Genomic DNA, 13347 nt, shown 5'->3' on the forward strand with positions numbered 1-13347 from the left:
ACACACACACACACACACACACACATACACACACACACACACACATGCTCACAGTTGTCATGAACTTAGCTATAGAGACCAATAGTGTTTTTTTGTACCAGGCTGTAAACATGTTTAATTCTGCTGTTAAATTGGGCATTTTAACACTTTTTATGTCTATGGGAATTAGTCTCGCTTTGCCAGACCTTCCTCCAAAGCGCGCTGAAGGAGGGTCTGGCTACTCCACATAGCATTCGGGGATGGGAGGAAAACGTGCTCTGGTTTAATGGCAATTTTTTAAACCAATCAGAATTGTCATGGGCAGCGCTAAGCTCCACACAGATCCGCTGCAAAATAGTTGTGCGAGAGAAAACTCAGATTGGACAGATAGTCTAGCTAGCTGTCTCAATTTACCCTGCAGAGGTCATTATAGTCCTCATTAATCCACCGCATTTAAAATTCCAACACAAAGAAAGCGGAAGGAAACAGAAAATACATTCATCTGGCGGAATTTCCTGCGGCACCAGAGCAATCCCGGAAGTGGAACGTCAAGGATAAAGACCAAGGGGGTAAGCTTCGCTTCAGAACTCGAACCTCCTATGGCGCCATTTTGATGCTACAAAGCGATCACCTCCCGTTAGCATTCCACTGACTGCCATTCATTTTGACGTCACTTGACAGCAAATAACTTTACATCTAAAGCATTTAAAGACTCTATTTGTCCATTGTTTATTTCTAAAGAAACACGACAATGTATAAAAGGCTCCATTACCTTGTACCTCACGTTATGGCTCCGTAGCAGACGTTTTTGTAAAAATAGGCTAATGATTGTGTCACATAGTAGAGGAATTACTGTACAGTATACAGGAGAAGCTCGCAGGCAGTTTCGACTTACATGAGCTGTTTAATTACTAATGTTAACTAGCATTTTAGTTAGCAATAATTAGCCTGTTACATCTTACATATACCTACGCTCTCTGTCTCTGTAAGATTGGGAATGATTGAGATTTCTTTTGGCACAGTTACCAGAAGACTTTCAACTTTCAGACAGGTTGCTCACGTCACATCTACGTTGTCTCTCTCAGTTGGAGGCTGCGCAGTAACGCTCAGCCATCACCGGAAAAGTGCTTCTAATAGCCTTCACTGGTCTCCGTCCAGAGCAACGGGGTCTGTTGGTCCATTCTTATATACTGTCTATAACAAAGACTATTGACTCCATTTTGGAGCCAGCTTCAAGTGGCTACTCAATGAACTGCAGTTTTTGGCACTTCTGCATTGGCTTCATTTTTCAGCACCGCAGGTTGTCGCTGGGGGCCTACTCACTGGTAAAATGAATGCAACAGTTTCAACAAAATGTGCATTCTTTGACACCAAATATTTCACAAGTCATGTTTTATTATATTTATTAAGTTAAAAGAGTGTTGTTAAACCTTTCATCTATTTTTAGGATTAAAACTTTGCAGTTTAAGAATTAGGTCATCTTCCTCTAAAGCTAGCTTGCTACCTAGCTTTTACTATTCACCCTATGAAACAGTTAATATAATATCATCTGTGACTCTGAAGGAAGCTTTCCAAGGACTGAAACTGGTGATGTCCATAGTCTAATGAAAGATGCTATCAAATTTCATTGTGGGAAATGTAGGATCCATTGTTTTGGAGTTTGACCCGCATTATGGACTAAAAGTCAGGATATGTGGGTCTCTGCTGCTGCACTGCTTCCGTCAGTGGGACAGATGAGTAACTCGCTACTTATTGGTTATGGCAAAACAAGATAGACTAACACTCCCTCCCAACAAGAAATTATCAAGCTAATACACGACGATCATCTTGAAATCGTCTCCAAGGTAACAACAGTGTCTGATTGTGTTAGAAGAATTATTTATCAAGAGATGGATAGAAACACTGAAAATATCATAAAGTTAGTTTGTACTTGCAAATAGAGTCAATTTGCAGCACCTACAGCAAAGCACAGAAAATAGACTAACGAGAAGCCCTCTACATCGGCGTTTTATGATTAATATGAAGACATAATACAGAGTCGATGTCGTCTCCTCTATCTGGTCAGAGTCGATGACGTCTCCCTTATCTGGTCAGGGAGTGCATGTTCTGCCCTCAGGCTCCAGACAAAATAACCAATGACTCCATGTTATCTTGTGGGAGAGCAATCAGTAAAATATGATATTCTTATGCAAACAGATTGCCTACCACAAAGTGAGGAATCCAAACTTGCTCTTAACTGCCTCCTTAAAATCCCACAATCTAACATGGCTGCAAATACATGATGATAGTTCCTGTTGAATAGGGCATAGAGGAAAGGGTTCAGAGAGGAGCATATTGGAGCCACATGGAGGCCTCCAGAACCAGGGGGCTGACGCTGTAGCCCTTCAGAGGATGGACCACGTTCACACAGAAGAAAGGAAGCCAACAGAACAGGAATACCCCACTGATCAGACCCAGTGTCTTAGCAGCCTTCCTTTCTTTCTTTCCAGATAAGCCTGGACTTGTCTGGTGGAGCCAGTCCTCATGGGTTCATCTGAAGCTGCCCAGTTTGGTGATCGATTGCATGGAACCACCTCGCTTGTCTCTGGGCAGCCTTGAAGATTTTCCCATAGGCAAACAGCATGAAACCCATGGGAATGAAGAAGGAGATAGCTGAGGTCGCAAAGGCGTAGGGGACATTAAACATGACCAAACAGATCTGAATATCCTGTGTGCTGCTGCTTACCACAGCAGGAGGTGACTGAGTGTACATGCAGAGTACAGTTAGATGTCTTATAGCTGAGCTGTGATCGGAAGGAATCGTCTTATATAATAGTCTTTATAGGCAATACACCCTCATACTGATCTATGCTCACTGGAAATGTTCCTTGAAATACCTGCCTAATGTTTGCTCTTTACCTCAGACGCTTAAAACTGTGCCCTTCTCCTCACTCAGGACACATCCCCGCTTAAACCAAATCCATCGATGGTCTTTTATCATCAGATTGACATTAATATCTATGATAATGGTGCACATCTTTCTCAAATCCAGAAAGCAGAGTTACAGAGAGAGACTTTGCCTCCGAGCAGCATTTGATCAAAGTTCTAGTTTATTAATTTATCGATCACATTTCTAATATTGATATTCTGAACTTTTGAACATCGAACATACAAACGAGATGATATCTGATGATTGTGTGCACAGCAGATAAACCAGGTTATACTTTATTTTCACAACATACCATGAAGATATCAAGTGACTGCAACAGAAAGGTGATCATTTGTCTTATCACACACTTTTTACATGAGCCAGGTTCTTTGTCAGAGTTTTTACAGGGCATACATGGATTTTTAACTGAAGGGAAGGCTGTTGGGTTTCTGACAATAAGTCCTTTTTCCTTCAAATGTCTTTTTTGTTTAATTAAAATGCATGCACTGGTGTCTTTACAGTCCCAAAGAGAGTGGCGAACAGTGAATTTGATTAACTATCTTGAACCCCTTACTGTTCAATGAAAGAAACAAGTCAACCACATATACAGTAACATAGGAAAAATACCTCTGATAGAGCAGCATAGTCAATACTCCGTTACCTTCACCTTACACTGACCACTAATGACAACGACAATCCACTAACTGATGAATGATCATGGGACCATGTACAGTGAATGCAGCAAACCTTTGAAATCCTGTTTGTGACTTTAATCCTTTAAGGAACTAACGAGTCACATCTCAGTAAGACTCAGCAGTCACACCTTGTCATCAGGCATCATACTGTTTACCTTGTCTCTATTCTTCCCAAAGGAGAAAGAGAAAATACCACCAGTAGTCCCCTCAGCTGGTTTCCCTCCTCTTCCCTCCCCTCTCAGAGCTCCCTGCTGGCAGTCTGCAGGCCTGCCAGGCAGCAGGTTGGGTGTGGAGGGAGTTGGGGTGGTGCCCCCCCAGATATATAATGTTTCCCCTTCAGGGCAAGGTGGAAGACCTTTGCTCAGGTAGCTGGGGCTTGGGCTGGCTGAGGAGGGCAGAGTACGCTGGCTGCCGTTCAAGCAGCTAGAGTTGTGATCTGCTGAGCCTTTGCGCGAGTGTCCGGAGGAGCTGAAGTTGGAGGAGCGGTAATTGTAGGCACTCCATCCGGGACGTTTACGCTGGTGACACTGGCATCGTAGGATGCGGATGAATGCCAGCTTGAACTCGCGGTTGTAGCAGGGGTAGATGATGGGATTCAGGCAGCTGTTAAAGTAGCCCAGCCAGAAGATCACTTTGAAGAGAAGATCTGGCGGGCGCAGGTTCACATTAAAAGACCCTAGAAGAAGTAGAATAGAGGGAGAACATGGGGATACTGTCATTCATGGCCAATGGCGTTGCACAGGAACCTTAAATAACCCCTTAACTGTCCTGGAAACCTTTTTTCTTTAACAGCTCATTACTACGATGTGATCTGACATAAACGTTATATATTTCTGTCTTAACTGTTTTCTCTGTGCTCTTTTCTAAAATGTCAAACTTGACATTAATCAAACACTGACCTGTTGGTAGACCTGTCATTACAAACACATGTTCAATTTTTTTTTTTCAAACTATCAAGTAAGTTTTTTTTTTATTTTAATTATAAAAATATTTTTTTTTTGGTTTTTTTTTTTTTTTTTTTTTTTTAAAATACTTAGTATGATGATGCAATACCAGTGCTCTTATTTTCTCAAAGAGGTTTGTACCTCTTACTGTGTGAAAGTCATTGGAATCATTTCCATGTAAGGTAACAAAAGGCCAAGAATTGCTAAGCTGCCGGCCTGTTGTGACACAATGAATATAACGGATTGGCTGGCTATTGGAAACACTGGATTTTAAAATGACACTGATGAAGAAAATGTATTCAATGTGGATTGGTTACATCAAGGCCGATATCCGATCTGTTTAATAACGCCAGTATCAGATCAGAGCATCCCTGCTCATCATACATTGATATTTTGTCCAGAAGGTGGCAGCATTTATTAAAAAATAAGCTCTTTACAGTCAGACTGCATGCAGACAGGATGTGGAGCGCAGAGGAAAGCCAATTTCACATGTTATTTATCATTAAAGAAAGACCTTGTATATAGAAGGCATTCAATCAGAAGCAAAAAAGTGCTCCCTTTTCAAAAACCAATGCAGCCTCCCTGTCACAGTTCATCGAGGAACTTTCAAAGGAATACAGAGAGAGTGGGATGACCCTGAATTCATTTTTAGATGAATACACTGAGACATGCTTCGTTTTGAGCAAAGGGTAGACAGTTAAAAGGAAATGCACCTTTTCTATCTTACCACCACGACAGTACAGCTGAAGTTGTGTGTGCATAAGTGTGCATTTGGGGAGGTTTGTTGTCTGTAAGACTCAACAAGACTTTTTTTTATTCCATATTCAGAGGCAATCCTAATGATGGAAACGACAACATTGTAAAATATTCTGAAGCAGGCTTGTCATGTATGCTAATGAGTTGAGTCTGGCCTGTGTTAAACTGCTTTAATCTACCCCTGTGGTGCCTTTACTCCTCCTGCAGCCAAGCTTTAACAGTTGAAGAATATCTCACAAGTTAATGAGGAGAGAGGGGGAAGCCTGAAGATAAAAACATAGCAAGTGCGAGATTATTGTGAAAGAAAGACTTTGTGTGTGAGTGGGCAGATGTGAGTCAAAGTGTTTCTTTACACACACTCACATTCTTAAATTGATATCACATTCCTGAAAAGATGCTCTATAATCTCAGGCTCTCATGTGTGAAATTACCTCTGGTAAGATATTACAGGCAGACAGATAGACACCTCAGCTTGCTTCTTCATGAATATCCCATTAACATTAACGGTTAAATATATTATTGGTTGTGAAAATCAGTCTGAAGGGAGTTGTGTCCAGTTGGAAATAATCAAAAACATACAACATTGTTTTTGGTTTGATGTCACAAAACCTGTGCAGCAGAACTGCAACTATTCAGAAAACACACACACACACACACACACACACACACACACACACACACACACACACACACACACACACACACACACACACACACACACACACACACACACACACACACACACACACACACACAATGTTCCAGTCAATTTGTTAAAAGTGATTGTGCAACAACATGAGTAAATAGCACTTGCAGCTTTCATTTAATGGCTCCTAAATGACAGCAACAAACAGTCGTAAAAACAAAATATATCAGCAGCAAATCCTCACACTTGAGAAGTCGGTACCAGAGAATGTTTGGGCATTTTTTACTTGCAAATAGAATCTCATGACTAATCAGTTATCAAAATAGGTGATTTATTTTCGGTTGAATCGATTAATTGAATACTTTTTTAGCTTTATTTCATACCATGAGGAATGCATAAGTTACCCATCTATTTATTTCTTTTCTTTGAAAAGACTGATAAACATGTATGTTAGGGTGAGGGTAAGGCATATTTAATGGCAGAACTGATGCATTAGCTGTGAGACCGATTTATGTGGCTCTCTTGGCTTAGTCAATAGGTGGGATGCATGAGATACAGTACTGTATATGCTCTGAGAATCTGCATTTCATGTAAAGCCTCTCAGATGGGCTACAACAGTGTCATGTGCACATGCAAACACAGCTGTGTGGCTCTGCCTGCCTCCCAGGAAGGGCCCTCTAAACATCCAGAGGCCCCAACAGAGACCAAAAAATGGGACACTGCCAACATGTTCCTGTGCCTCCTTTCTACAAAAGCGCTGAATAAAAGTGTAGGAAACACAGAAATAAATCTGGTTGACAACAGACCTTCCTGTAGCCATGTTTGTGTGTTTAAGTTATGTGTGATTTTGGTCCAATTTTCATCCCTTGAAGAGTGTTTATGTTGAAAGGCTATAGTATAAACGGCAGAGGATGCGAAACAATGGTATAGTGGTACCAGTGGGAAGGTTATTGTTGGTGGTCTTGGCCCTTCTGTTAAGATAAATGTTTGCACCTCCTTCCTGAGGACAGGCATACTCACACACCTCTCACTATGAAACACAGGAACATCTTAACAAAACAAGGCATCCTGTTATTCTTACTAATTGGAAGATATGATGCCTATTCGGTGCCATGTAGTACACACACACACGCGCTCACACACACACACACACATCCTGTTTCATAACACACCCATAAATATGATTAATATGTCTTGATCTAAAAGGACAGAAGTTATTGCCCTCGCAGATTGCTTTCAATGAAACCATAGCATGAAGCTATTTTTGGGAAATGGAGTTGACATCCCAGGGGCCCTCGCTTTCACCCCCACTGCCCTGTGGCGACCTCCTTTCTTCTCCATCGCTTTGACTCTTAGCACTCTCATTATTTTTCCCCTTGAAAAACCATTTCAATTACCCCCGAGCACAGAGGCCGGCCAGCTCATTTAAAAATAAACACACTCACAAACATAGTACAGATCTAAATCTGTGATTCTCTTAGCTTAATTTCAATTGCATCACTAAAGGTTTGATGTCAAAGAAAGATGAACAAAGAAGTCTTATTGTCAAGTCAAGATTAGTTTGTCAGCTTCATTTTCTCACCAAGGCCCTTTGACAAACACACACACACACACACACACACACACACACACACACACACACACACACACACACACACACTCGTGGGAGATGCACACATGCACAGTATCTCTTCCAAAAAACACTTCTACATGGAAACAATTGGTTAACACCTTGAAGTGTTGGTTTCTCTCACACATGGGCACACTGCTTGCAACAGTTGCCAATGCTCGAATGCTCATAACAATATCGGTTTATGTTTTAATCTTGGTTTAGAGTTGTTGTCTTTGTTTACATATATGTAGGAGTGAAACGATTTGTCAATTAATTGATTATTCAGTGGACAGGAAATTAATTTGCAATAGTTTTGATAATCAACTAATCCACATTTTTCAAGCAAAACTTCCAAACATTTACTGGTCTTAGCATCTAAAATGGTTTTCCTCATCTTCCATCATAGTAAATTGAATATGTTGTTTTTCTTTTAGACTTTTGGTCAAACAAAAAAGAAATATGAAAACATCACCTTGCATTTCCCAATATTTCTGACATTTTAATAATAATAATAATTAACCAATTGTTGCATGGTTTTTCTGGTGTTTTTTTGAAGAAATGTGTCTAATTTATTTCTTAATAATAAATGAATTTATTGTTTTTGTTTTGTTTGTCACTTATACAAATCAGAGTTATATTTTTTTATGACTGCTCTATAATGAATCTATGCATAATATGCATAATTCCCATAACCATTTCCCTGTCAGTCAGCATGAAATACATTTTATGATAGGAAACTTTGCTATCTGGACTAGAAGAGTGTCTGAACAATGTTCAGCTGCTCAACATACGGTTGTAATAGAGACCTGCTGGTGGGACAGGTGTGCAGCTTGAAAGGTGAAAAAGAGTGTCAATGAAAATACATTGTTGTTATTAAAGATAACATATCGAAGGTCAATAAGCATTTTTTTTGTGAAATTTTGGCTTCCTTTATTACATTTGGCCCCTAAAAAAGCCTTTTTTGGTCAATGTCTGCACTAGTCTCTGATTATTGCTGTGCAATTAAAATGTTACAGTGTCATTTTTTCATAATGTGACACAAGAATGTGTTCTGAAATAACTTTAAGTTTAGATATGTCATCCTTACTGACAAACACGCTAAGTAAAACAGCTCTCAGTGAGTGTGTGTGAAATTTTGGGCTGCTTTTTTCCAAGGATGCTTGCCTGGACACTAACTTCAAAACGTTGATGTAAGGTTTATTATTCTGAAGTCTGTATACCTTACTTTGCTGCAAGTCAAAGGCGTAAAAGGAGACACGATAATTCAGAACCTGAAAAAAAGGAATAACTCAAACTCTGGGACTGGTAGCTGCATGCTTACCATTTATGTGCAAAAACAAAACAACTGTTTACATAATTTGGATCAGATAGGCCAGATCAGTTGTAAAGGAGAGAGTTCACATATTTCTTTAGTCTGCACATGTTCTGAGGTTGAGACTTCAGGGGTCATGGATCACAGTGGCTCTTGCTGGAAAGCAGCATTCAGCCTCAGTTTTACCTTTCCACCTTTTAAATTCTTTAAAAATCTCAGCACTCCATCACACACACACACACACACACACACACACACACACAAAGCACACGTCCTGTTGCCACCGGTGCGCACACACCGCCAACCAGAACCCCCCACATAGGTTACATATCAGTGACAGTATGCAGAGGAAGGAGCAGGGTAATAACAAGTGTGAGACAGGAAATCCCACTCTGTGGGTGGAGGCTAATGAATACTCAGGGAGCAACAAGAGGAGAGCTGCTGCCCAATCACACTTTTAGTATTTAAGTTTATATATATATATATATATATATATATATATATATATATATATATATATATATATATATGTATATAGTATATGTTTTGTGTGGAGTACAAGGGAGTAGAAGACTGGGGACTTGTTTGTATGCTTTTCTTTCTCTGAGGCCAGTTAAAAATTAGCATGAAAAAAGGTTACATGGGCCTCTGTCACAATATATCAGTATGCTACACCAGAGATTGTACAGAGAAATGCACCCTCTGGGGTTTCTTGGCAGTTGGTTGATTAGTGTTACATAAACAGGCCCCTCCTGAACCTCACGTCCCCCCTGAATCTGCTCTGTGAAGGGTCTTTGAACTGAAAATCAGAACTTTGCAAAATTACATTTGTTACGTGCTGTTATCTTACTAAGAGCGCCTCGAGGCAAAAAATAATCTCCACTATGTGACACTGCATAGTGATCCCGCCCCAGGTAGTGATGTGTGTGATGAGCTGCAGCTTAAAGCCAGGGGCATAAACACATTCCCATATGACCACAGTAAATGTGTACACATGGCACATGCCGATACACAAACACACACTCACATATAAACAACCATAACCTACAGGGCATAAGAGACCAATGCCCTGGCAATTAGGCAAACAATCATACAAAATACAGCAGACATGCTTGTCGTTTAGACGTAATTCAGTGAGCCCTTTTATCCAGATTCCATCACTAAATAAAGACTTCATGTTTTCTTAACCCTCTTCGCCACAACACAGCCCGCGGCATGAGCAATTCACCACAGAATATATTGTTTAATTTCCTCTGCAGGTTTTTAAACAGCCATGACAATGGGGGGTGTTGAATGCTTGCCAGTCTCAGTGGCATCAGGGAGCCCTGGCAGGCCCCACAGGCCTCTGAATAAACGGACCAGAGCAGAGAGAGGCTACCTACCCTCCACTTTGCACACATGAGGAGTGTATTTGTTGCACCAACAGATTAACTGAGACTCAGGGAATAATGCAAAGATAACACTAATAATAATGTTTGGATAAGCTTGTGAAAAATTCCTTCTCAGTCTCTGAAAAACATGTTTATCCCATATTATGGGCACTGAGTTTAGAGATCACAACTTCAGTGTTGGCTTTGGCATTGTAGAGTTGGAACATGTTTTAAGGTTCGTCCAAAGTCGGTATCATAAAATATGATGCAATCTAAATTAATTACATAAACAGAGGCTGTGAAGTCAGATAAATTATAAACTATAGATCCACTGCAAACATGTATGGGTGATGTTATTTTTCTTTACTCCTGTAGTAGTCTATTAAATGACTACTACGGTATATCATAGCCCACACATAGGTTTGGTGACAATTCAGAGCCCTAAATGCTACCCAGGAGATGTTCCCAGTGCCAGCAATAGATATGATTTACAAGACCTGCAGCCTTTAACTGTCTCAGTGTAACTTCCTACAGACTTTTAGATCACTGTAATATCTATTCTGCAGGTCTCGTTAGCCAATTTAATACAGCCTAGATGACGTTTTTAAATCGGAGTGTGAGGAAAATGACTGGGGGGTTGTGTTTTTGTTTCATTTATGACAGTAGGCCTATATCATACCCATTGAACTTACCTATGGGTAAGGCGAGAAAGAAGGGCAGCCAACAAAGCGTAAACATGCCGACCACAACTCCCAAAGTTTTTGCTGCTTTCTTCTCCCGGGAGAATTTCAGAAGTTTTACCGTGAGGGAACTTCTCGCTTGGTGCGCGCGGCCCTTGCCGGTGCTTGAACTGCCGGGCTCCTCCTGCACCTGAGAACCCTTGTGGATCCTGAGGGTCAGCTCACCCGAGTTCATCCTCTCTCGCATCACACCGGCTTCCAGGTTCTTTGTGGTCCGTTTGGCGACTATGTACACCCTGCAGTACATGACCAGAATCACGATGAGAGGGATGTAGAAGGAGCCGAGGGAGGAGAAGAGCGCGTAAAAAGGCTCCTCTGTGATGGGGCACACCGTGTCGTCCGGCGACGGCGGCTGCTTCCACCCGAGCAAAGGTCCGATGGAGATGACCACCGACAGCACCCACACCCCGAGCATGGCCAGCAGAGCCCGCTTCTCCGTCACGATGCCCGGGTACTGCAGCGGGTAGCTCACTCCAATGTAGCGGTCAATGGATATTACGCACAGGCTCATGATGGACGCAGTGCAGCACAGCACATCCACCGCCGCCCAAATGTCACAGAATATCCTGCCGAACACCCAGTAGTCTAAGATCTCCAGAGTGGCGGACACCGGCAGCACCGTGGTGCCCAGCAGCAGGTCGGCGATGGCCAAGTTTATGATGAAGTAGTGTGTCGGTGTCCGCAGGTGCCTGTTGCACATCACCGAGAGGATGACGAGGATATTGCCCGCGATGGCGAACACGATGAAAGCCCCCAGCACCAGGGCGAGCGGGATGGCTCGGTTGAGGTCCACCTCCGTGTGGTTCCCCCCAGAGCCGTTGGTGAAGCTGACCGGGGAAGACGCGCCCGGAGTCCCGCCGAGTTCCTCCGAGGAACCATTTTTCCACAAGTTTGTGACATTGTCAGTGCTCAGACTCATTTTGACTCAAGAGGTCCTCCATAGCAGGCTTCAGATCACTTGTAACGGCAACTCACGAAAGAGCGTTACTAAACATAAAAACGGTCTAAATGTCCCAAGTCTGCATGGTTTACCTGCGTGTTTGCAATGTTGTTTCCAGATCACTGCTGAGATGTTTTCATCAGAGAAACCCGTCCCCTGTGCAGCCGAACAGTACCCATGCAGTCCTCCCTCCACTCTCCTGAGGGCTCAGTGGAAATGAGGGATCTCCTGCCTCCTCTGCACCACACACAGCTCCCCCGTGTACTGACCAAACATAGGCTGCCTAAACACGAGCCTATGAAGCGCGCATGCCGCATCATTACATGAAAACCCGCGACTCCACATAAAACGCATAACATACTGTATATTTGCATCATTTTAAGCAACTGTACGGGATGGAATAGCGCGTTTTTGGGAGAAGTGCCTCTTTGGTGTCTTGGATTTGTTTTTTTCTCACTGTGGGAGGGTGCTTAACCGGACAATTATAAGCAAGACTTATTGTGCCAAACCTTAACTTTGTTGTCAGCTTTTAGTTTGAAGTTCCTTTAAAGGGCACTAAATGCTTTGATTGCAGTGGAAAAAGGATCATTTATAATATAAAAACGTGACTCAAGTGTTTGAGCATATGGGCATAAGATCTAGCTACTCAGTTTCCATCTATGTGTATGTGGTCCTGGAAAATGAATTAGGATGCTTAGGCAGCCAACCTAAAAAAGGTTAAGCCTTAATTGATTAAGTGCAAAAGTAGATAACAAATTCACAAATGCCCTCTGCTATAGGCTAGACTAACAGGTAGGTCTATTTCTCTGAAATAGTTTCCTATTTTGGTCAAAATCAGGAATTCCTATTATCTCACTTTAAATCTGAGCTCAGTTAGTGAGGAGTGACTGATTTAATGGGCTGAGTTCAGACAAGCACATTCCTAAAACTTAGGTTCCTCATGTTTAAGAGCTTTCCCCCTCATGATGTTACACTGGCCGAGGACAGACATTTCTTCTGATAGGCCCTAACCTGTCAGAACTGCAACTTTTATGATTCAATGTAAAAACAAAACAAATTTCTACAGAATCTTTAAAGCTCAGTGAAGGTGTCCATCAGATTTCAATTTATAGTCTTAATCTGCATTGACTTTATTGTCTTTCTCCCAGGAATATTTATAGCTTCAGGTTCATTTTGAACCATATCACGGAGGTCTGGAATGTTGTTAGAATCTGAATTTATGTCATCATGTTTAGTATGTTTATTTTCAATAGGCTATATTACATTTTCAGTCTTAATAATAACATACACCTAAGGCAATCTTGTTGGGTGGAATATGTTTCTTTTTATCAATGAAAACGTTGGTCTTTGCTCTCTATTTCTTAAATAATTCAACTGTAAATTGACAGCTTCCAGCTCTTGCATAATTCAGAAGACTCATCCGTCAGTATGCCTACAAATTCACA

At 41.5% G+C, this 13347-nt stretch overlaps 1 protein-coding gene across 1 annotated transcript; it reads right to left on the reverse strand.

Moving 5' to 3' along the window:
- Positions 1 to 3046: 3046 nt before the first annotated feature.
- On the reverse strand, positions 3047 to 12309 carry LOC120566259 (alpha-1A adrenergic receptor-like). Its single transcript, XM_039812573.1, has 2 exons — positions 10915 to 12309; positions 3047 to 4258 (listed from the first exon to the last, which is right to left on the reverse strand). The coding sequence occupies exons 1-2, from the start codon at positions 11879 to 11881 to the stop codon at positions 3705 to 3707; spliced, it is 1521 nt and encodes a 506-aa protein (XP_039668507.1). The 5' UTR covers positions 11882 to 12309; the 3' UTR covers positions 3047 to 3704.
- Positions 12310 to 13347: the final 1038 nt, after the last annotated feature.

This window comes from Perca fluviatilis, chromosome 10 (assembly GCF_010015445.1).
Source record: "Perca fluviatilis chromosome 10, GENO_Pfluv_1.0, whole genome shotgun sequence".
Taxonomy (NCBI): Eukaryota; Metazoa; Chordata; class Actinopteri; order Perciformes; family Percidae; genus Perca; species Perca fluviatilis.